General features: G+C 37.5%; 1 protein-coding gene across 1 annotated transcript; it reads right to left on the reverse strand.

The window, feature by feature from the left end:
* Positions 1–1,105: 1,105 nt before the first annotated feature.
* Positions 1,106–19,443, reverse strand: LOC122041956 (short-chain dehydrogenase TIC 32, chloroplastic-like). The gene is made up of 8 exons (XM_042601854.1): positions 19,193–19,443; positions 18,751–18,982; positions 18,596–18,675; positions 2,272–2,425; positions 2,118–2,196; positions 1,843–1,927; positions 1,718–1,773; positions 1,106–1,533 (listed from the first exon to the last, which is right to left on the reverse strand). The coding sequence occupies exons 1-8, from the start codon at positions 19,302–19,304 to the stop codon at positions 1,354–1,356; spliced, it is 978 nt and encodes a 325-aa protein (XP_042457788.1). The 5' UTR covers positions 19,305–19,443; the 3' UTR covers positions 1,106–1,353.
* Between the last annotated feature and the right edge of the window lie 4,564 nt (positions 19,444–24,007).

A 24,007-nucleotide genomic window follows, 5' to 3' on the forward strand; every position in this document is an offset into this window, starting at 1 on the left:
AATTTCTACAATATGAAGACATGGATATTGATATTACTATCAAACTTTTGTAAGGAATTATTTAATTTTTAGAAGAATTTAGAGAAGATGGTTATGATTAAAGCTAAAGGAATGACATGTGAGATGAGTATTGAAGTGATATTTTGAAAGAAACGTGTTGTTCAAAAAAAGAATCAATTTGGTGAAACTAATAGTGAAGAAGTGACGCGGTCAACTACATAATCTTTTTGAATCAACTACTTTCTCATTATAATCGATCAAGCTCGTTCTTTTATGAAAATTTGATTTGAACCGTTTCAAAAATATGAAAAAACTTCTAGTTTTTTGTTCAATCTAGAGAGGTTACAACGTGCATATGATGAAGCCTTGTTGAGGTGTTGCAATAATCTTGAAAATTCTTTGACTTATAGGAGTTGTTTTGATATTAATGGGGATGATTTATTTTTGAGTTGACATTCTTGAAGTGTTTATTACCAAGAGAATCAAAATTGACAATTGATGCAGTGAATTATTTGAAGAAAATGGATGGATGTTTCTCAAATGCTCACATTGATTATAAAATTTTTATTGACTATTCTAATTACAATAGCAAGTCCAGAACAAAGTTTCTAAAAGTTGAAGCTCATCAAAACTTTTCTCTGATCAACTATGTCACACAAAAAATTAAATAGACTGACTATATTATAAATTGAGAAAGAAATTACTGAACAACTTATTTATACAAACTTGATTAGTATTTTTAGCTCTAAAACTATAAGGCATGTTATTTTTTAGTAATCATTTCAAATATATTTATCTTATTATTCGATTATAATAGAAATATTGTAACTCTTGTATATTGTTTAATTTTTTTATATTGCCTTTAATGTATTGATTTAATTTAAAAAAGTTGTAATGGAACTAAGAGAATATGAACACATATTATAACTTAGGGGCCTTTTTTTTTTTAAGTTAGACCTAGGCCCAAAAATTGTTAGGATCAACCTTGACTATACATATAGAGAGAGATGCATCAATTTTGTTGATTTGTATATATGTCTAAATGTCATAACATATTTTAAAATTATAACAAAACAGATGTGATACAATCTAAGCAACTAGACCATGAATAAAGTGGGCTTTCACTCATGTTTAGATTGTGATTTTGGAGGTCATCAACATTACAAAACTATATGAACCACAACAATATCAACGTACATCAAGACTTCCTCAATTAGTTTTTTGAATTGCTAAGATGTCGATTTGTTTCTTTCAAATCTATAGATTAGTCACATACAAAAAAAATATATAGAGTGTGAGGTGGTACAAGAGTGAAGGAATAAACAACAATTACTGAGGGGGATAGAGAGTAGGCTATGACACCTTTTTGTTGCTTCTTTTGAGAAGTTCTTCACTGAATTCCCAAAGTTTTATGGCTAAATCTTCATCTCTTGCTTGTTTGGAAGGGATTGCCTCCTTGCAATTAATAAAATACTTTCCTGTGACTCCTTTTACTTTTGGATGCAACGCCAGATAGCAAATAGTTGATGCACCCTACAATCACCATGATTTCAAGGACTTTTAGTTTCAGTAATAAATATCCAGACCATCACCTTCTGCAATACATTATTCTCTCGTTTTGTTATGCGTATAGTTGATTTTATTATCTCTTGTAGGCTCATTCCTAGTATATTTCCCTTGAAAGCAAAAGAGATGCCTAGGGACTGATTTAACATACCTCGGGTATGCTCTTTAAAATTGGTTGTGCAACAAAAGCAAGTATTTTCAGCAAAGCTACAAAAGAGAGAAAAAAAAGGTCATCTCCTGATCATCAGTGAATTTTCTAAAAGTCTAAGTGCATACTAGTATTCAAGTTTATGTAGCGAACAATGTTCGTCGGTACTATTCCTGGATGCAAAGAGTTTGCTGTCAGATTGCTTCCCTCTTCCTGATGACAATAATTAGGAGATTAGCATAGCAACCAGTACTGATGAACACTATTTATATCAAGAGTACAATGAACTATAGTTTTCATTCAACATAAATAATAGGATTTCAAAGATGATTTTGATAGAGTAATAATGCAGAAATGCATATCTTTGTTCATCACTAAAAGTAAATTTGACAATTCATGCTACCTTTAGATATTTGGATAGGGCATTGGCATGAAGTATGTTTGCAAGTTTGGAGTGACCATATGCAACAAGACGGTTGTACCTGGGGAGGGAAAAGGCAATGAGTTCGATAAGTTTAGATTAAACCCAAGGTGCCTTAATGTACAAGGACACTGACTTTGATTTGTCATTAATGGTATCCACGTCGAAGAAAGATGCATCACTTCGATGGTGAGTATTTGATGCAACATTAATGATTCTTCCTTGTATTCCTGTTTGTTTAGCTGTGGCTTTCATCTTGTTGAGCAGGAGTTTTGTAAGCAAGAAGTGTCCTATGCCATATAGAGAAATTAGGAGAACTTAGTAAACTTTCTTTTAAACCTGTTATTTAGAAAAATGACCTTCACTGACACTTAGTATATGCAATGCCTCATCCATATCATATTAAACTTAATCAACTTCCAAAAACAAATAAATAAATTATCAAGTAAATTTCTTTAGACTTAGACTCCATGAGAAGAATAGTTGTCTAATTTGTCTTTAATTTTAATCTTTATAGAAAAAGAAACAAAATAATTGGGGATGTAATATGTAACATTGTAACTCAATGAGAGTTGCCAAGAGTTTATTTTTAAAGTTTCAGAGAAAATAATGCCAAATTTGGATAAGTGTGTTTGATTTCTAAAAGTAATTTTATATTTCTTAAAAAGTTTCATGAATAATATTTTTATATTTGATTATAAAATGAATTGCTCATACCAATTTCTCTAAATTATAATCCTCTAATGATCTTTATTAACTATTCCTACCTCTGAGCCATTTAAAAAGATGAATTGATCAAATTGAGTAGGGTTCTGTAAGCTAGATTAGCCATTATACAAAATATTTTTTTTAAAAAAATAATATCATGAAAACTATTTCCATTTATGAATCTAACTAAGGAATAAATATCAAATATTCATATTTTATTTTATTTCCTTTTAATTTTATTCCCTAAAAGTAATTTTTTCTATTACTTAGATATATCATTATATTGGGCGTTAGATGTTTAACTTGACATATGCGAGAATTAACAACTAAATCATTTGAAATATAAAGTGTTTGATGTTTAACTTGACATATGTGAGAATGAACAACTAAATCATTTGAAATATAAAATTACAATTATGTGAAATATATATATTTATGTTTTCATGAATTCCATAGTGATGCATTAGAGTATGCAATTTTATTCCTTAACTTGTCGGTAATATGTTTTGAAGAAAAAGTGTTAATACAAAATAAAATAAGAGTTTAGGGTTTAAAATAACATAACTTAAAGGCCAAAAGCTCTCTATATACGTTCGTTGATGGATTGAATTGACATAAAGCAAATAGAAGCTAGTGATACATGAAATTGAAATATTAACACATAGTAGTAAAAGAGGGGTTCTCCCTTACCTCAAAGCATTGAGACAAGTGGTGTCAGCCCCTTCAGGATGGACAGTTAGCTAGCGCAGGGTGGTGTTGCCATTATGAGGTCTAAGGGTCAAATCCCGGCGAATAGCTGAGTGCCTACCCTCCTTCATGTGCTATTCAACTGCCCAAGGATAGTAGTCATCCGTGATTTACCTCTTTCGTGTTGGTCTGAGGATGGGCTGGCGGAGACATTGGGGGTGAACAAATCACTTTTTGCCACCATTGAGACAAGTGGTGCCAACTCAACACTACGAGATATTTTATTATATTTGTTGACAAATAATAAAGCTAGAATCGGTCTACCAGACCAATTATACCAAATACATAGGAAATATGAATGTGTCATTGAGAAAAAGGAGTGCTTGTTCAAATCTTAGTAAGTCTATAAATACATATTATAATTAATCAGTTTAATACAACAATTTCTATTCTTCCATAATTCTTTACATAGTATTGAGTCGCTACTAATACTCTAATATTTCTCTTTCCCTGGGTTCTTGGTTGGAAGGGAGGCCACGAGATGATTTTTGCCTATTTCTGACTTTTTGACGTTGCTCCGCTTCCACATTTTCTCTACCATTTTCATTGATCCACCACATCTACTCCTCCATGAGCTCAATCTCACTAAAGTCAGAAACTCCTTAGTGGATCTTCCCCTCTCTACAATCTTGGCTAAGATCCTGATGCAGAGCCTGGAGTTTAGGGATCATTTTGATCGGCGACCACTGGCGGGTAAACTTTAATCGGTTATAACTTTTGATTCGGGTTGAACCACATGACTTTTAACAATCAAATTGAAGCTTGTTCAAAAATCTATAATTGTTTACTCGGTGGAACTCGTAACAACCTAGTTTCGAGCCAGAAAAACATCATTTAAACATTTTTGGAGGCTCTGAACAATTTTACATTGTTTTAGGGTTATTTTTGTCTTTTGCATTGTTAGGTTTTTGAGACTATTTAAACTATTTGTTTAGTTGATTTTAGGGCAGTCTTTGATCAATAATAATTCGGCCACACCGTTCTTCTTTTCCCAAGCAATAAGTTGGGTTGCCTATTTCTGGGTAAAATAGCTGAATCAATATGATTTAGAAGATTATTAATGATATTCACAGTTAAATCAACGAGATTAATAGTTTTCTCTGCGTCAGTTGATATCAGAGCCAAACTAATCTTGCATAATCATGTCGCCAAGAAGACAGCAATGCATTGACAACGTAAACAACATTTATAGACGTGATATGGAGTAGCAGGTTCGAGAGATGATTGATGAACAGTTAGAAGTGGTTGTGGAACAACTTACTGAGAGGATGTTGGCAATGTTGGGAAACCTAAATAGAAGAAATCTAGTCTAACGCCATCACCGAGCAAACTCGAATGTGGAGGCAGGTGATGGTGAGGAGGATATGAAGAGGAGGTTCCCCATAAGCGACGCAGAGGAGTAGTAACAGAGCATCACAAGCGTTGGGAAACAAGTATGAGAACTAAACTTCATGAGTTTTATGGCAGCCTACAACCTAAGGAGTTGGACTGGCTAGCCTTTGTAGAGGAAATTCTAGATTTTAAAGAGGTGCTAGAAGGAAGGCGTGTGCCCATGGTTGCGATTAAATTGCATGGAAGAGCGACTAACTGGTAACAACAATTGAAATTGACTCGAAACAGGTTGGATAAGTCAAAAATTGCCACTTGGGAGAATATGAAGAAGCACATACAAGCAACCTTTTTGTCGTACAATTTCCAGCGATTAATGTATCAAAGGATGCAGAACTTGAAGTATATACCACCAAATGTTTTATGTTAATCGCTAGGAACAAAATATAAGAAACTGAAGACTAGTTGGTGGCATGAGATATTTGGATTTGAAATATTATATTCAGGATACTATGAATATGTTTGCTCTCGTTTATGTGTCTGTTGCACACCAAAGAGCGTTGTTGGTGGAAAAATATACAAGACGTAATAGCGGATTTTTTTCCCTATGAATTACACTACAAGTGGAGGGCCTAGTGGTGTGACTGCTGAGATTGGTAACAAAGGTGTCTGACAAATTAATAGACGAAGTGGCAATAGTGGCGGAATAAAGTATTTTAGCTATGGAGAGATTGGGCGCAAGAAATCAGAGTGTAAAAAGGTTGCTAGGAAAGAAAGCACTATTTGTGGAGAATGATGATTGTCAAGAAGGCATAGCAAAGTTCACAGGAGACCCTATGCACGATGAGGAGGCCATGAATGAAGTGTTGTTGGAAGGAGATGTCAGTACAACATTGGTGGTTCGATATTCCTGTTTGACGCCGAAATTGGTAGTGGATGATGATTGACTGCAGAGTAATATTTTCAAATCAACATCTACCATTCTGGGGAAGATATGTCATTTTGTGATCAATGCTAGAAGTTGTGAAAATATTGTGTCGAAACTATGCAAAAATTAAATATTCAGATTGAAAATCACCCTAAGTCTTATAAATTGGCATGGCTTAAGAAGGGAGGTGACCTATCAGTGTCAAAGAGAGCTCTTGTTTCATTTTCCATTGGTCTAAAATATACAGATGTTTGTTTGGCGTAATGTAGTAGTGATGGATACTTGTTACTTGTTGTTAGGCAGACCTTGGCAGTATGATAGAGGTGTGGGTGAGCCAATAATTATAGTTTTTTGTTTAAGGGGGTTAAAATTGTGCTACTATCGTGCAAACAGATAGTGGAACAACCAAAACCTGTAGGTGATATTTTAATTTTATTGTCTTGAGCTCAGTTTGACGAGGAGTTGCAAGAAACAAAAAGGAGGCATATGTTGATGGGAAAAGAGGTGGTCGAACTTAGCACTATTCCAGATTTCATGGCTCTGTTGATGGTTGAATTTAGTGATATTTTCCTGAAGAGTTACCAGAAAAATTGCCTCCATTATATGATATTTAGCATCATATTGATTTAGAGCTGGAAGCGGCATTACCAAACAGATTGCATTACAGGATGAGCCTAGGTGAGTATGAGGAGTTGCGACGACAGGTTGAAGAATTGTTGGTTTAAGGGTCATATAAGGGAAAGCATGAGTCCTTGTGCTATACCTACTCTTTTGATACAAAAGAAGGACGGTTCTTGGCGTATATGTGTGAACTGTTAGGATCTTTCGTACGGCTAGAGAGGGGGGTGTGAATAGCCGCCCCAAATCGCTCTCGTTTCTTCCTACAATTAGGTTAGTCGCAGCGGAAAATACAAAGAAACGAAAGAGAAGAAAACCAAACCTTAACACGAGGATGTAACGAGGTTCGGAGATTAGGGCTCCTACTCCTCGGCGTGTCCGTAAGGTGGACGAGTCCGGTCAATCCGTCGGTGGATGAGTCCCCGGAGAACCGGCTAATACAATATACTCCTTGTGGGTGGAGAAACCTCGCCACAAACGTTTGCAACAGCAAACAAAGAGTACAAGAACAAAGAGTAAGCAAGAAATACAATAAGAATACACAAGCACTCTACCAATCTTGCTTTCTCGTCGACTGGAGTCCGGATGAAGCAGCAAAAACTCTAACAGCAGCTGTTCCAGTCGGGAAGCTCACGCGAAGCTTTGACGAGCTCAACAAAACTCAAGCACAGCAAGAAAACGGAAGGAGGAAGAAGAAGATCAAAGTCCTGTAGCCCTCTTTTATACTGCGAAGAAAGCGAAGAAAACACAGAAATCTGGCGTTGCGGCGCGGCTAGTACTGAATCGGTCGGGGACCGATCAGACCTATTCGATCGGTCCCGCATCGATCAGCTTTCTTCACGTAAAGCGCCCACCTTCATGCGGGTTCGATCGGTGCGTGGACCGATCAGGGATCGGTCCGACCGATCCGACCCTCGCTTTCGGTGACGCCGTCTCGATCGGTCCCCGCACCGATCGGGACATAACTGATCGATCGTGGACCGATCACCCTCTTTGCGCCTCTGTTTGCTGGCGACGGTCACCGATCGACAACGAACAACTTGATCGATCGGTCACCGGACCGATCGGAACAAATCGAGAAGACCGGATCGGTCCGGTGACCGATCGAGCTTGGTTTTTGTCCAAACCAAATCCCAAGACTTCGAACCAATATCCGGTCAACCTTGACCTATTGGTACTTCATCCCTAGCATCCGGTCACCCTTGACTGCTAGAACTCCTCGCCAAGTGTCCGGTCAATCCTTTGACCTACTTGGACTTTCTCAACACCGGATGTCCGATCATCCCCGATCCATCGGATTTTGCCCGGCTTCACTCACGGGACTTTCACCGGCTTCACTCACCAGATTTCCAACGCCTAACATCCCGTTAGGACTTTCTCACTGCCTGGCTTCACTCACCAGGACTTTCCCACTGCCTGGCTTCACTCACCAGGACTTTCCACACTGCCTAACATCCCAGTTAGGACTTTCCCATTCACCTAGCTTCACTCACTAGGATTTTCACCTGGCTTCACTCACCAGGATTTTCCACACTGCCTAACATCCCAGTTAGGACTTTCCCACTGCCTGGCTTCACTCACCAGGACTTTCCAATCTGCCTAACATCCCAGTTAGGACTTTCCCATTCACCTAGCTTCACTCACTAGGATTTTCACCTGGCTTCACTCACCAGGATTTTCCCGAATGCCTGGCTTCACTCACCAGGACTTTCACCTTCACCTAGCTTCACTCACTAGGATTTTTCCCCGTGCCAAACTCCCTGTTTGGACTTTCCCCGTGCCAAGTCTCCATACTTGGACTTTTCGCGTGCCAAGCTCCCTGCTTGGACTTTTCCGTGCCAAGTCTCCATACTTGGACTTTTCCAGTGCCAAGCTCCCTGCTTGGACTTTTCCGTGCCAAGTCTCCATACTTGGACTTTTCCCGAATCCGGTCAACCAGGTCAACCTTGACCTACGGTTGCACCAATAATCTCCCAAACATCTATTCTTGTCCCATATCAAGAATAGAACTCTCTCACGAGTGTCAATCATCAACATGCAACTCAACTAGGTCAACCTTGACCTAAGGTTGCACCGACAATCTTCCCAAGTCAAACATCAAAATACAACTCGAGTCACGTCAACTCGAGTCGGGTCAACCAGGTCAACCTTGACCTAAGGTTGCACCAACAATCTCCCCCTTTTTGATGTTTGACAAAACCATAATCAAGTTAGGTTAACCCGATAACCTAACTTAGGTTTTCAATCATCTTCCAATGTCCAATGTTCTTTCCTTGAACATTCTCTGGACATTCTACCCTTAGGTTAACCCGATAACCTAACTTGGGTTCTCCAATAATTCTCCCCCTTTTTGACATACATCAAAAAGAATTCCAATGTTCTTCCTTGAACATTCTCTGGACATTCTACCCTTAGGTTAACCCGATAACCTAACTTGGGTTCTCCAATAATTCTCCCCCTTTTTGACATACATCAAAAAGAATTCCAATGTTCTTCCTTGAACATTCCTTGACATTCTTTCCCTAGCTTAGGTTAACCCGATAACCTAACTTGGGTTCTCCAATAATTCTCCAATGAACACTCTCCCCTTTTTGACACACATCAAAAAGAACAAGGAGGGTATCAAGGTCAAGAGTTTCTTCCTAATGAAAGTCCCATACCTTTCATTGAAACTCTTAATTTCCCCCCTTGATACTAAACTCAACAATCAATTTAGTGATAATCCCATATCACTAATTCTCAAAAGTCTTAAGGAGTATAAACTCCCCCTAAAGGTCAACTCCCCCTTGACCATTGCACCAACAATGTCTTTGGGAGTTCCAAACCTTTAGAAATCTACAAAAACCCAACTTCCAGCTGAAATTTCAGACCAACAGCTGAAATCAGAAACTGGCACGGTCCCGGACCGATCGAAACCCATGGATCGGTCCCGGACCGATCAGGCCTTCACCGATCGCACCGTGCTCACGGAACCTCTTGGATCGGTGCGCACCGATCCATGCTTTGGATCGGTCCGAGACCGATCAGACTTCTGGATCGGTCCCCGGACCGATCCAGACTGATAGCGGTTTCAAATTTCCTTCCGAAATTCGAAACTCCTAGAAAATTCGAAAATTCAAAAATGTGAAATTCGAGGATACATTCCTCATAACATATACTACCATGGAAAAATAGTTTTCTATGAAAGTAGTTTCCATTTTTCAATCTTGATACAAAGTTCAAAAACTTTGAAAAAGTTCAAGTTTAACTCAACTTTGTATCACAATGTTCAATGATGAATGCTATCACTAGGAAAGCTTCATCAAGGTTTTTCAAATCAATTTTAAAATGCTTTTAAAACCATTTGAATTTAGGACCATAATCTTAGGGCTATATGCACATAACTTGTACACAAGCTTTCCCTATGATCCTCCATATCTTGAATTAGGCTCATCTAGGTACAAGAACTATGCACCTTGATCCTAATTCATGATCCTAATATCTCACACACATCTAAAGTGTATCAAGCACATCCATGTCAATTTTGATGTGAGATATGGGTTTAGGTATCTTAGGCTAAGGTCTCATGCATTTTCTAAACACAAATTTGATCTCAATATCAAAATATGTTTTTCATCCTTAAATCAATTTCATTGATTATTAATGCAAGAGATGATGACATGGCATAAATTAATAACATAAATGAAAACATGTGCCAATGTCATGATGTCATGGCATAAAGTTTGAAACTAAACTAACACATGACATATAGATAACCTAAGCATTATCATGACATTTCAAATGATAATAAAATAAATATGATGTCATGGCATGGCATATGGCAACCAATCATGGCAAGTTAGCACAAATAAAATACCTAAATTCCCTATCTAAGTATCCTTAATCACTTAGCTAACTTAAGTCCTAATCCTAGATTGCCCAAAGTGCTCCAAGAAAATGTCAAAACCCAAATTGGCATTTCTTGATCTCTTGTTTGATTTATACCATTTAAAATTCTACAAGAGTAGCACTTCTAATTTAAGGCCCGGATTGCCTTGATTACCTAAGAGAATATCAAAATCCCAATTTGATATTTCTCTAGGTTTTTCAAAATTGTGTCAACTTAAAGTAAGATTAATATATTCTCACTTTGGCACACTTTACTCTTCCAAGGAGTGAATGATAAAGATTATCCCCTTTCATTTTCAAAGGTTCCCAAAAACCTTGAAAATGCTCCTTGAGTGTCAATTTCCTCAAAGTTGGGTTAACTACCCTTCTTATTGGAGTTGACACTCTCTAACACATCTATGGGGTAGAGAAAATGCTCCTAGGAACCCAATACCTACTTGAGCTCATTGGGTTCACTAAAAATTCACTAGGGATGACTTCCCTAGCAACCCTCCTAATGACCCTCTTAGGCTTTAAAGCCTTGGTCATTTGGGTCTCATCAAGATCAACTCTAGGGGTGACTCCCCTTGTGACCTTGGTGGTGGTCTTCCTAGCCCTAGGTTTTGTTCCATAATCGAATGGAACATTATGATAGGTGGGCTTGACCATTTGGGACTTAGGTTTGTGACCCAAACCTTTCTTGTCCTTGGGCTTTGGTTTTTGACCCTTAAACCCTAGAGATGACTTCTCCATGTTTTTAAAAGCCTTTTCTAAATTATCAAGTCTTGACCTCAAGACTTGATTTTCCTTCTCTAATACCTCAAGCTTTAAATTATCATTATTCCTTGAGGTATTCCTAGGCATGTGTCTAGTCTTCTTGGGATTTCTATCTAGGTTTTCCTTAACTTTAGAAGCGTTAATCCTAGGGTTGGTATTTCTAGTGTTATCCTTACCTAGGCTAACATGTTTAGCTCCTAAGCACATGTATTGGTTCCTAAAGTTAACATGCTTATCATTATTAACAATTGCAACAAAACTACTAGCATGAGTTTTATTAGAATTGCAATAATGAACCTTAGAGGTTACCTTAGGGTTTGCCTTAGCTCCCCCTATCGTTGTGCCCGGTCTCTTGCCCTTGTGAGGTTGCCTCCCCCTCGGACAATGGCTCCTATAGTGTCCCCTTTGCTTGCATTGGAAGCACACGATGTGCTCCTTGCCCTTGCGTTTCGGGACTCCGGCTTCCTTGACCTTTGGCGCCGGTGGAGTCTTTCTTACCCTCTTTGGACACTTACTCTTGTAATGCCCATGTTCCCTACACTCAAAGCACACAATGTGTAATTTAATTGAACTTAAATTGCTTGAGTTACCTAGGGTTGAGGGTGGAGATGAGCTTTCTTCTTCAACCCTTCCGGAGGTGGAAACTTCCTCTTCTTGCTCCGAACTTGAGCAAGAGGAACTCTCCTCCTCTTCTTCCTTGGATGTTGAGTAGCCCTCAACTCCCAATTCGCTCCCTCCATGATGTGAGCTACTTGGCTCACTAGGCTCCTCTTCATGGCTTGAAGTGGAGCTCTCCTCATGGTACTTGGCCAAGTTATCCCACAATTCCTTGGCATTGTTGTATTTACCTATCTTACACAAAATATTAGTAGGTAATGAAAATTCAATTGTTTTAGTTACCTCATTGTTGATCGTGGATTGGTGGACTTGTTCCTTCGTCCACTTGTTCTTCTCTAGAGGCTTTCCTTCTTTATCCATTGGAGGAGAAAACCCTTCTTGTACACAAAACCAGTTCAACATATTAGTCCTAAGAAAATACATCATCCTTACCTTCCAATATGTGAAGTTGTCGTTGTAGAAGGGTGGAATCGTGATGTCTTCTCCGAATTGATCCATCTCTAGCTTTGCTCCCACGGATGTTGATCCGACGAAGAGCAACCTTGCTCTGATACCACTTGTTAGGATCTTTCGTACGGCTAGAGAGGGGGGTGTGAATAGCCGCCCCAAATCGCTCTCGTTTCTTCCTACAATTAGGTTAGTCGCAGCGGAAAATACAAAGAAACGAAAGAGAAGAAAACCAAACCTTAACACGAGGATGTAACGAGGTTCGGAGATTAGGGCTCCTACTCCTCGGCGTGTCCGTAAGGTGGACGAGTCCGGTCAATCCGTCGGTGGATGAGTCCCCGGAGAACCGGCTAATACAATATACTCCTTGTGGGTGGAGAAACCTCGCCACAAACGTTTGCAACAGCAAACAAAGAGTACAAGAACAAAGAGTAAGCAAGAAATACAATAAGAATACACAAGCACTCTACCAATCTTGCTTTCTCGTCGACTGGAGTCCGGATGAATCTAACAGCAGCAGCTGTTCCAGTCGAGGAAGCTCACGCGAAGCTTTGGACGAGCTCAACAAAACTCAAGCACAGCAGCACTTAGAAGGAGGAAGAAGAAGCGAGAGCTCAGCAGCTGCCCTCTCCTTTATACCTGCGAAGAAGAAACAGCGAAGAAACTGGCCGTTGCGGCGCGGCTAGTGCCCGATCGGTCGGGGACCGATCAGACCTATTCGATCGGTCCCGGACCGATCGCTTTCTTCACGAAAGCGCCCACCTTCTGCGGGTTACGATCGGCCTGTGGACCGATCGAGCCTGGATCGGTCCACGACCGATCCCGCCCTTCTCAGTGTATCACTCGATCGGTCCCAGACCGATCAGGACGCCTGATCGGTGCGTGGACCGATCACCGCCTCTTTGCGCCTCTGTTTGCTGCGATCGGTCACCGATCGATCAAGAATCAACCGATATCGATCGGTCACCACGATCGTAACAAACTGAGTATCACTGGATCGGTCTGGTGACCGATCCAGAGCTTGGTTTTTGTCCAAACCAAATCCCAAGACTTCCAAACCAATATCCGGTCAACCTTGACCTATTGGTACTTCATCCCTAGCATCTGGTCACTCCCTTGACCTGCTAGAACTCCCTGCCAAGTGTCCGGTCAATCCCTTTGACCTACTTGGACTTTCCTCAACACCAGATGTCCGATCATCCCTGATCCATCTGGATTTTCCCTTGCCTGGCTTCACTCACCAGGACTTTCACCTGGCTTCACTCACCAGGTTTTCCACACTGCCTAACATCCCAGTTAGGACTTTCTCACCTGGCTTCACTCACCAGGACTTTCCCACTGCCTGGCTTCACTCACCAGGACTTTCCACACTGCCTAACATCCCAGTTAGGACTTTCCCATTCACCTAGCTTCACTCACTAGGATTTTCACCTGGCTTCACTCACCAGGATTTTCCACACTGCCTAACATCCCAGTTAGGACTTTCCCACTGCCTGGCTTCACTCACCAGGACTTTCCAATCTGCCTAACATCCCAGTTAGGACTTTCCCATTCACCTAGCTTCACTCACTAGGATTTTCACCTGGCTTCACTCACCAGGATTTTCCCGAATGCCTGGCTTCACTCACCAGGACTTTCACCTTCACCTAGCTTCACTCACTAGGATTTTTCCCCGTGCCAAACTCCCTGTTTGGACTTTCCCCGTGCCAAGTCTCCATACTTGGACTTTTCGCGTGCCAAGCTCCCTGCTTGGACTTTTCCGTGCCAAGTCTCCATACTTGGACTTTTCCAGTGCCAAGCTCCCTGCTTGGACTTTTCCGTGCCAAGTCTCCATACTTGGACTTTTCCCGAATCCGGTCAACCAGGTCAACCTTGACCTACGGTTGCACCAATAATCTCCCAAACATCTATTCTTGTCCCATATCAAGAATAGAACTCTCTCACGAGTGTCAATCATCAACATGCAACTCAACTAGGTCAACCTTGACCTAAGGTTGCACCGACAATCTTCCCAAGTCAAACATCAAAATACAACTCGAGTCACGTCAACTCGAGTCGGGTCAACCAGGTCAACCTTGACCTAAGGTTGCACCAACATGAACAATAGGACCAATAAAATCACTGTCAGGTACGTCTTTCCCATTCCTCATTTAGATGATTTGCTTGACTAGATTAGTGGATTGACTGTGTTTACTAAACTGGATTTGAAGAGTGGATATTACCATATTCGTATTAGATCGGGGATAAATGGAAGATGACTTTTATGACTAGGGAGGGACTATATGAATGGCTAGTGATGTCTTTTGAGTTGCCCAATGCCCCTAGCACTTTTATGCATGTGATGAATCAGTTATTGTGGTCGTTTATTAGGAGATTTATTTAGAGTATTTTGATGATATTATGAGTGAGGTTTTTAGTATAGTGCGATTTGTGAAATTCATTGTTAGCATGTGAGGGATGTTTTTAGTGTATTGTGCAAGGAAAAAATTTATGGCGCAATGAAGGTGATGTTTTTAGGATATATGGTTTCAGTAGCAGGTTTGGGAGTTGATGTTGCTAAGGTGCTAGCAGTGAAGGAATGATCTACACCGACAACCTTAACAAAAGCAAGGAGTTTTCACGGTCTGACCTCGTTTTACAAGCATTTTATTGCTTCTTCCAATAACATCATGGCTCCTATAATAGATTGTCTAAAGGGTAGCCAGTTTGAGTGGATTGATGGGTAGAGTCAGCTTTCCGATTGATTAAAGAGCGACTTACAAATGCTCAAATCTTAGTGCTCATAGATTTTTCATAGCCTTTTGAGTTACACACAGATGCTTCTAAAGTTGGTATTGGCGTAGTACTTATTCAAAACAATAGACCTGTGGCTTTTTTCAACGAAAAGTTATCAAGAGAAAAACTTAATTACAACACTTATGATGTTGAGTTTTATGTCGTTGTGCAAACAATGAAGCATTGGCATCACTATTTGTTTAACAGGGATTTTTTTTTTTTGTTTATAGATCATGATTCGTTGAGACATTTACACCAGCAAAACAATGTGTCGCCCTGCCATGAGAGATGGGTTGCTTATTTAGAGTAGTTTACTTATGTGGTTAGGCATAAAATAGGAGTTTCTAATCGGGTGGCAGATACTTTGAGTCATAGGAGCATCTTACTGGTTACGATGTGGACTGAGATGCCAGGTTTTGACTCTTTTTGTGATCTGCTTGCTATTAATCCTTATTTTGCTGTGATACTACAAGATGTATAGGCTGGGAAGATAACAAATTTTTATGATTGATTTTTGTTTAAAGGCAATCAATTATACATTCCAGATTATAATCTTCGCTTGCAGATAATCAAGAAATTGCATGGTGAGGGGTTGTGTTGGTAGGGATAGAATGTTGCTATTGGTTCAAACTTCTTACTTTTGGTGTACTTTGCCGTGAGAGGTCAAGAAGTATATGCAATGGTGCAAAATTTGAAGTTTTTAAGGGGCAACCACTAATACAAGATTGTAAATGTCATTATCGGTCCCTTTTTAGCCTTAGGTTGATATTAGCATAGATTTTGTACTAGGTTTGTCACGTACCCAGCGAGGTAGTGATTCCATTTTTGTTGTCGTTGATAGATTTTCTAAGATGGTTCATTTATTCCTTGTATAAAAACTACAGATGATGTTCATGTGGCACAAATATTCTTTTGAGATATCTATCGTCTTCTTGGCCTTCCAACATTCATTTTTCAAATCGAGACACTCATTTCCTTAGCCATTTTTGGCACAGCCTATGGAAAATGGTCAATACATAGTTGGATTTTAGTAGTGCTTATCATACTCAGACAGACGGTGAGACGAAGGTTGTGAATAGGTCGCTTGACAATTTATTGCGCTGCTTGGTAGGTGAATCAAAAGTTGTGTGGTGGAATTTGCTCACAACCATACAGTGAATCGCAGTACTGGTTTCAGCCCATTCCAGGATTGCAAAGCAAGACTATGATCCATGGTAAAGAAGTTGGCTTTGTTTTAGTAATCCAGGTATCCAGAAAATAAAAAAGCTGACTTTGTGAACTGCTTATAGGAGCTCCATAAAATAGTACATAAACATTTGTCCATCTCTAATTCTAAGTACAAACACAAAGCAGGCCAAAAGCGCCGACATTGGGAGTTTAAAGTTGGTGACTTCGTGTGGGTAGTTTTAAATAAGGATCGTTTTGTCGCAGGGGATTACAACAAATTGTTAGCAAAGAAGATTGGTCTTGTCGAGATTGTTGAGAAGATAAACCCTAATGCATATTGTCTTAAGGTGCCTAATCATATTCACATTGTCGATGTTTTCAATGTAATGCATTTGATTCCATTTCATGGTGATTCTTTTGATAATGACGAGGCCAGCAATTCAAGAGTGAATTTTCCCTACTCTAGGGAGAATGATGCATGCATTAGAGCCTAGAGTTTTGGGACCGTTTTGATCGGCAACCACGGGTGGATAAACTTTGACCAGCCATAACTTTTGACTCGGGTTGAACCACATGACCTTCAATCAGTCAAATCGAAACTCGTTCAGAGATCTACAATTGATTCCTTAGCGGAACTCATAATAGTAGAGTTTCAAGCCTAAACAACATCGTTTTAAGCCTTTTTGGAGATTTTGAACAATTTTATCATTGATTTAAGATTATTTTTGTCTTTTGCGTTGTTAGGTTTTTGAGACTATTTAAACTATTTGTTTAGTTGATTTAGGGCAGTCTTTTATTAATAATAATTTAGCCACGCCCTTCTTTTTTTCCAAACGACGAGTTTGGTTGCCTATTTTCTGGTATTCTACTGAATAAATAGGGGTTAGAAGATTATTTTTGATATTCACATTGAATCAACAGCTTTCACTGCGTTAGGTCCCGACTTGCCTTTTGTTATCATCATCACCTTTGTGGTGGTCTGAAGATTTACCACCAGATTGTTGGCTCCACCATTTCTTTGTTGCTTTGCTCTTACGGCGTTAGTCTCCGACCACGACTCTTGTTTCCATTTTTCCGACACTCAAGACTTCTTACTCGGTCATTCTTTCCTTTACCATGCCAATTGACACTGATTCATTGTCACCCATGCTCGAGTGATAGGTAAATAACTCACTTGTCAACCTATATGATGCGCATCTTTTGACGATTCCTTAAAAGTTACCTCATTATCCCATAAGGCACTAGATCATTTGTGGACCATATGGATCATTTGATTTAGTATTAGATGGCAATCTAGAGCCCGTGAATATGCTCAAATATCTCCTCATCTTAAGTTTGTGAAGATCTTCTTTGGCTAGGTGCGCCACTTGTTCTGACTTTATTAATTCAGAATTCTCCAGTGTTAAACAATCATCATCTGTTTTTAAAGCAAACTGAAGATACTCTTAACATATCCAATATTTTTTTCAAAAAAAAAAATGTTATAGAACAGTAAAGGTAGAATTATTCCACAAGGCAAATTCTACATAGATAGGAGTTATAAACTTGTCCATAAGACTTAAGTATAAAAGAGCACTTGTTTATAAATACATACTATAATCAATGAATTCAAAATAACAATTCTATTCTTCCACAATTTCTTACAATTTAACCAATATTTTGTCTTGGCCTCCTCTATAATTTACATCCTCTATTCTAACCAATTATACTATTTATATTATACTATTTATAGTAGAATCTAATAGTTAGTTTTGATCAAATCTATTTCATCTCAACCTATTTTATCTTATTCTATCATCTATTGGAGTCACACCTAACTGATATTAGATATTATTGGTTTCAAATAACTTCAATATGAAATTGGTTAAAGCTAGTTTAGTGTGCATCCACTACTAGCGAGCTAGCCTTGTTCCCAAGAAGTTGTATACATTTTGGTTGGAACTAAAAAATCTCATTAAGTATCACGACTGAACTATGGTCAACTTGAATAAGATGAATAAGACCACACTTTGACATACTACTTTTAATTTGCAGTGAATAAACAGACCATAAGGGGTAACCATATAGACTTATAAATATCAATGCATGCCTTGTAGAGCATTCATAAGTAACAGTTTCTATCTGTGTAAAAAAGCCTTGAAAAGGTGTTCAAGAGCAACAATTAAATGGGGAAGATCTTGAAATTGCATCTTGTATCCCTATGCTACTGGTATACTCTATACATAACAATAATAATACCATAATGTAATCCCTTAACTTCATCTTTGCTGAAAAACAAAAAATCCAAGGCATGTGTCATGCCGTGCACATACCAAATTTCTACTAGATCGGACATCTCTCCAAGAGTTGAGAAAAACTAAGTCTATTCAATACTAATAATGTCATACTCTTTCCTTTTATCAGTGGTCTGAATAAACGAGGAAAAAACAACGGTTTACCATATTGTCGAACAGAGATGGTGCAGAACCAGGAAGCATACCTAGGTGATTAGTGGCAAATTGGAGCTCAATTCCATCTTTCGACAATTGGAAAGGGCAGCCAAATATTCCTGCATTGTTGCTGCTAGGAAGGCCCAAACATAAGCATGTCGAATTAGCTAAACTGAATCATAACGTGAACCCTGATAGCGCTTACATGAGGATGTTCAGATGCTCGTGAGATGAAGTGAAAGAGCGAGCAAAGGAGTCAACCGAATCAAGGGAGCTTAGGTCCATCTCCATGACATGAAGCTTTGCGTTGGGGTTTTCCTCAAGGAGCCTTTGCTGTACCTTCAAACCACTGTCCAATGTTCGTGATGGTATAATGACCTTGGCACCTCTAAGCGCCAGAACTCTAGCCGTCTCCCTTCCTATTCCACTGCTTGCTTCTGCTTCACCCAAAATATACATACACATATGAAAACTTCTGCAGGAGATTCCATGAAGTTCTCAAATACTTAATCTTGCATGGCAATTATGGTCAGTGAAACCAACAAAAAAGGCATATCTCCATTGGAGCAATTCGTCAGTCAAATTCCGTGCATGCTTTGAGCTGCAAAAAGAGCGAGCTAGGCAGGGGAGAAGGAAGAAGCGAGGACCTGTGACGATCGCAGTGAGATGGCTCGCGTCAATTCCTTGTGTGACTTGCTCGGCGGTGGAAGAGCCGAAGGCAGATGAGCCAATTCCCCAAAGCCATTCCAGAAAACCCATATCTTTGCCTCTCAGGCTCAGGCTGTGCTGTGTCAATTAGCAGGCGCCGAGAAGAAGTTGAGAGAGGCGATGAGGCTGGAGCGTTGGACGACTCTGCTTGCCATGTTATCAGAAGCTGATGGATATCTTTTCAGTTCCACATAATTATAAATTTACTTTATGCACGAATTTATAAAATGGATTCTTCCAAAATTGTATAATTTAATAATATTCAGAAGAATAATTTAAGAATGCATATAATGCAAATTTGGTGAGGCTTAAGCGACGTTGAAATTTTAATATCTCTAGAACCCTATAGTTTTAGAAAATGTTAAAACAATAGTATTTATTGGGCAAAAAATTATGAGGGCGCTTTTTTTAAAATGGAAAAAAAAGACATCCCATTTTGATTTTTTTTATTAAAAAGGGTGTCTCTTAAACTTATAAAATAACACAACTATCATCTAATTTTATTCTCATTATTATCTTATCTATATTTCTCATCTAAATTCTAAACTAGTCGGGCGCGTTGTAATATCAACAGAATCGTAGCTGCTACAACTGTATTACAACTACGGTTCCATAGCTACTACTAGGGGTGTAAATGAATCCAATCGAATTGAGTCGAATATGCTGAAAAATCTAAGACTCGAATTCAGCTCGAAATAGGTATATTCGAGTTCGAGCTTGATTCGAAACTCAAAAAATTCAAAATTTTATATTCGAGTTCAATTCGAATTAGGGCTCAAGTTCGAGTTCGTCTCAAAAGATTCGAACATGTTCGTGAACTATTCGAATTATTGCTTAAAAATAGATACTCGAAAGGCTCAAAATTTATTTATTTAATATATATTTAATTATATTAATAAAATATTAAGGCTCATGAGTGGCTCGCGAACTATCGAACAATATAATTTGGGTTCGAGTTCGGCTCAAAAAAAAGTTCGAACATGATTGAGTTCGACTCGAATTCGATAAATTCGAATACGAATCAAATATTTTTCGAGCCGGCTCAAAAAGTTCACGAGCTGGCTTGATTCGTTTGCAGCCCTAGCTGCTACAACATCGGGGAAAAAAATTTAAGGTTAAAATTATTTGAAGCCTTCGAAAAGACTTTTCATTAATGCTTTTAGATGAAATCAGGTTATTACAGGTTTCAACCCATAATTAGTTATAGATCATTGAAGGATCTTTAATTTGATATAGTGTGTGTCCTGTGATTCAACCGGAGTTAAGAGTTATGGTTTCTCAAAATTTAGGATTTAATATTCCCGTAGTAGTAGATATAATTTTGTAGCTGCTACAACTGAGCTGTCATATAATTGTAACAGTTATGGTTTCATAGCTCCTACATAGTTGTAGCAGGTACAATGTGAATGTTAAATCCTAAATTTTGAGAGATCATAATTTTTGACTCGAGTTAAAACACAGAACACATTGCAAGTTCAAAGCTTTTTGAGGGGCCTCCGGAGCACTCTGAGGCGCCTCCAATGCTCTTTAGAATGTCTATGCATAGCAAAACTTTATCCACAAAGTCTATCGGCGAGAGGGCGCCTCCGCTAGATCCAAGCTACCTCTGCGCCACTGCGAGACGCCTCCAAGACCCTTCGAGGCGCCTTGAATACTGTTCATCCAAGGCTTAACTTGATTTTTGCTCCTACAAAAACATGTTAGGCTAATGGAAAATTATTTAACCTATAAAATAAAGTTAGCACAATTTATATAAGTATTATTAATTAGATTCTTTCTTCCTGAGACCAGGATCCCGTCACAGTCTCCGTGTAGGTTACTAAATGGATCTAAACTGGACCTACACCTAAAGTCCCTAATTGAGACTCGTCCTCACTAGAACACTCTTCTCTAGTGACTTACCTTACTTACCACACAGAATCATTTGACTCTACTTTGGTCCACAAGTCTTCCTGCCAGTTGTTAGATACGCAGACCCAACTAGACTTTGGCCAACTGTCAGGTCCCACAGATCGCAAACCTAGCTAGACTTCTTGCTAGCTATCAGGTCACTCTTTGACCTATCTTGACTTTTACACCAGCTATCAGGTTCTCTAGACCTAGCTGAATTTCAGCCTAGTGTCATATCAGTCAAGTCATACATACTTGGCAGAAACGTTAGATCACAACACATCTAACTTTAATTCATTTGTCATTCATCAAAACTTAGGTTTGATTATTGGTGTCAATGCACCAATAATCTTCCCCTTTTTTATGTAATGACAATATAGGTTAAAGTTAGAAAAATATGCAAAAAGAAATAGCAATAAAAAATGATTCAAGGGAACAATAAGTTCAATTTCTATTTTATTCTCTTGATCATTTTAGGGTTAAAATTTTTAAATTTTCAAATTTGCCTTTAGTTTTTCTTACTTAACTCTTACCCTCCCCTTTTTGCATTCATAAAAAAAACATGCAAATAAGTAAGAAAAAGTATGAAACAGATAAATAGAGCAAGTAAGCATGTTAAGCAATAAATTTTTCAAAAGTAAAGTTTTTCATCAAAAAAAAAAAGGTCTATTTCAAGGAGGATTTAGAAATTCAAAGATAACACCATTGCAAAGAAATTGAGAGAAAGATTTTTGATAGTTCTTTTCTTAAGTAATTGGTTTTCAAGTAGAAAAAAACGTCGAAAAATAATTTACTTTGAGAATTTACAACTAATTTTCAAGAAAGTTGTAACTTAAGTTTTGAACATTTTTTCATAGGATATTTCACCCAAATTTCAAAGTAGTTTTCAAACACTTTGCAGAAATTGTGCACAATATTTTTCAAAATATTTTCAAAGAAATTTGTCAAAGTAAAATAATTTTGAAAACATTTGCAAAGTAAATTATTTTTTTAGAGTTAATTTTCAAGGGAATTTTTGAAGGTTAATTTTTCAAAGTAAATTTTGAAAAGAGTTTTTCAAACCATTTTTTCAAAATATATATTTGAAAAGTATAAAAGTATTTTCAAACTATTTTCAAAGATATTTTGCGAAGCATTTCCACGTATTTTTCAAGAACATTTTAAAAGTAATAATGTTCATAAAAGAGTGTTTTTCAAAATATTTTTCAAAAATTTGTAAGTATTTTGTAAAATATATTTCAAAGCATTTTCAAAACAAATTTTGAAAGCCAGTTCTTAGAGCATTTTGTAAGACATTTTTTCAAAATAATTTTAAGGTAATATTCAACCATAAATTTTTAAAATATTTTTCCTGAAACTTTGCAAGAATTTTATAAAATATTTTCAAAGAACTTAAGCAAAACAATTTTAGAAATGTTTTTAAAATATTTTTCAAGTAAAGTTAAAAAAAAATCATAGTACCTTTCAAAATATTTTTAAGTTGTCCAAACAAATCCTTTCCCTTAACCTGATATTACTTTAAAAATAATATTCATCTAAAAATAATCCTTAAATGTCTAACCTTTAGCTACTAACTAGCTACGAGAAGATAGTAGTGTTTACTTGATTAGTCAGGTTAAGTATGTTAATCCAGCTAGTTATTTACTAAAATGGATCACTTAATTTGATCAATATATTATTGATATTTAACGTACAGACTTATTTTAATGCATTGATATAAGCATCTGAAGTCCAGGCAAAGGCCTAAGTATCTCACATCATTCTATATTTTTGAATACACAAGAAAGATAATCCTAGTGTGCTTGTGAGATGCTGGCTGCATATAGGATCATAAATTCTAGGGGAAGTCATAGGCTAAGTCCATAAGAGTTTTGAAACACTAGAAAAATTGGGGATTTTCAAAATAGGAGTAGCCTAGAATTTGAAAATTGTTTGACAAGTAAGAATAAAGTAAGAGATTAAGTCTTAATCTATCATGCACATTCTTAATTGTCGGTGTAAATTACTAAATTTGGATTTATGAAGTGATTTGGTAAATATGTCAGCTAGATTTGACTTGGACTCAACATAGTTAACTTCAATGTCTCCTTTAGTCACATGATCTCTGATAAAATGATGTTTAATTTTAATGTGTTTGGTTTTTGAATGATGCACCAAATTTTTGGTTAAATTGATTCAGCTAATGTTATCAATAATTTTTTTTTTTTTACATTTTTATAGTTTAGGTTAAAATCTTTTAAAGTATGCATCATCCATAATAATTGTACTACACATTCCCTATGACTATATATTCTGCTTCAGTAGTAGATAAACAACATAGTGTTACTTTCTACTAAACCAACTGACAAGTGATGATCCAAGGAGTTGGTATCCATGATACTTTCTACCAAACTTGTTGTTCTAGGATACCAACTTTCTACATTGGCTGTGTCCTTTAAGTATCTAAAGATTTTTTTTACGTTAATTAGGTGAGATTCCTTAGCACATGTTTGATATCTATTACATATACTAACTGTAAATAAAATATCAGGTCAGTTTGTAGTTAAGTATAACAGACTACTTATGACACTTCTATAGTATTTTAGATCTACTGTTTTTCTATTTGGATCACTATCTAAACTTATATTAGTCGTCATTGATGTTTTTATTTCTTTAGAGTTTTTCACTCCAAAATTTTAAAGCAAATCTTTTATATATTTTTGTTGATGAACATAATTTTCTTCATTTGTTTGTTTAACTTGTAAACCTAAGAAATAGGTTAGTTTACTTATTAGACTCATTTAAAATTCTTATTCCATTAGGGTAATAAATTCTTGTAAAAATTTAAAATTTATTGATCAAAAAATTATATCCTCAACATATAT

This window comes from Zingiber officinale, chromosome 2A, assembly GCF_018446385.1.
Source record: "Zingiber officinale cultivar Zhangliang chromosome 2A, Zo_v1.1, whole genome shotgun sequence".
Taxonomy (NCBI): Eukaryota; Viridiplantae; Streptophyta; class Magnoliopsida; order Zingiberales; family Zingiberaceae; genus Zingiber; species Zingiber officinale.

Coding starts and splice junctions, on each gene's coding strand:
- LOC122041956 (XM_042601854.1), bottom strand. CDS start 19,304: ATGGGTTTTCTGGAATGGCTTTGGGGAATTGGCTCATCTGCCTTCGGC. Junction 18,983..19,192: donor TCTCACTGCGATCGTCACAG/GTCCTCGCTTCT, acceptor TGGGTGAAGCAG/AAGCAAGCAGTGGAATAGGA. Junction 18,676..18,750: donor GAGCATCTGAACATCCTCAT/GTAAGCGCTATC, acceptor CCTTCCTAGCAG/CAACAATGCAGGAATATTTG.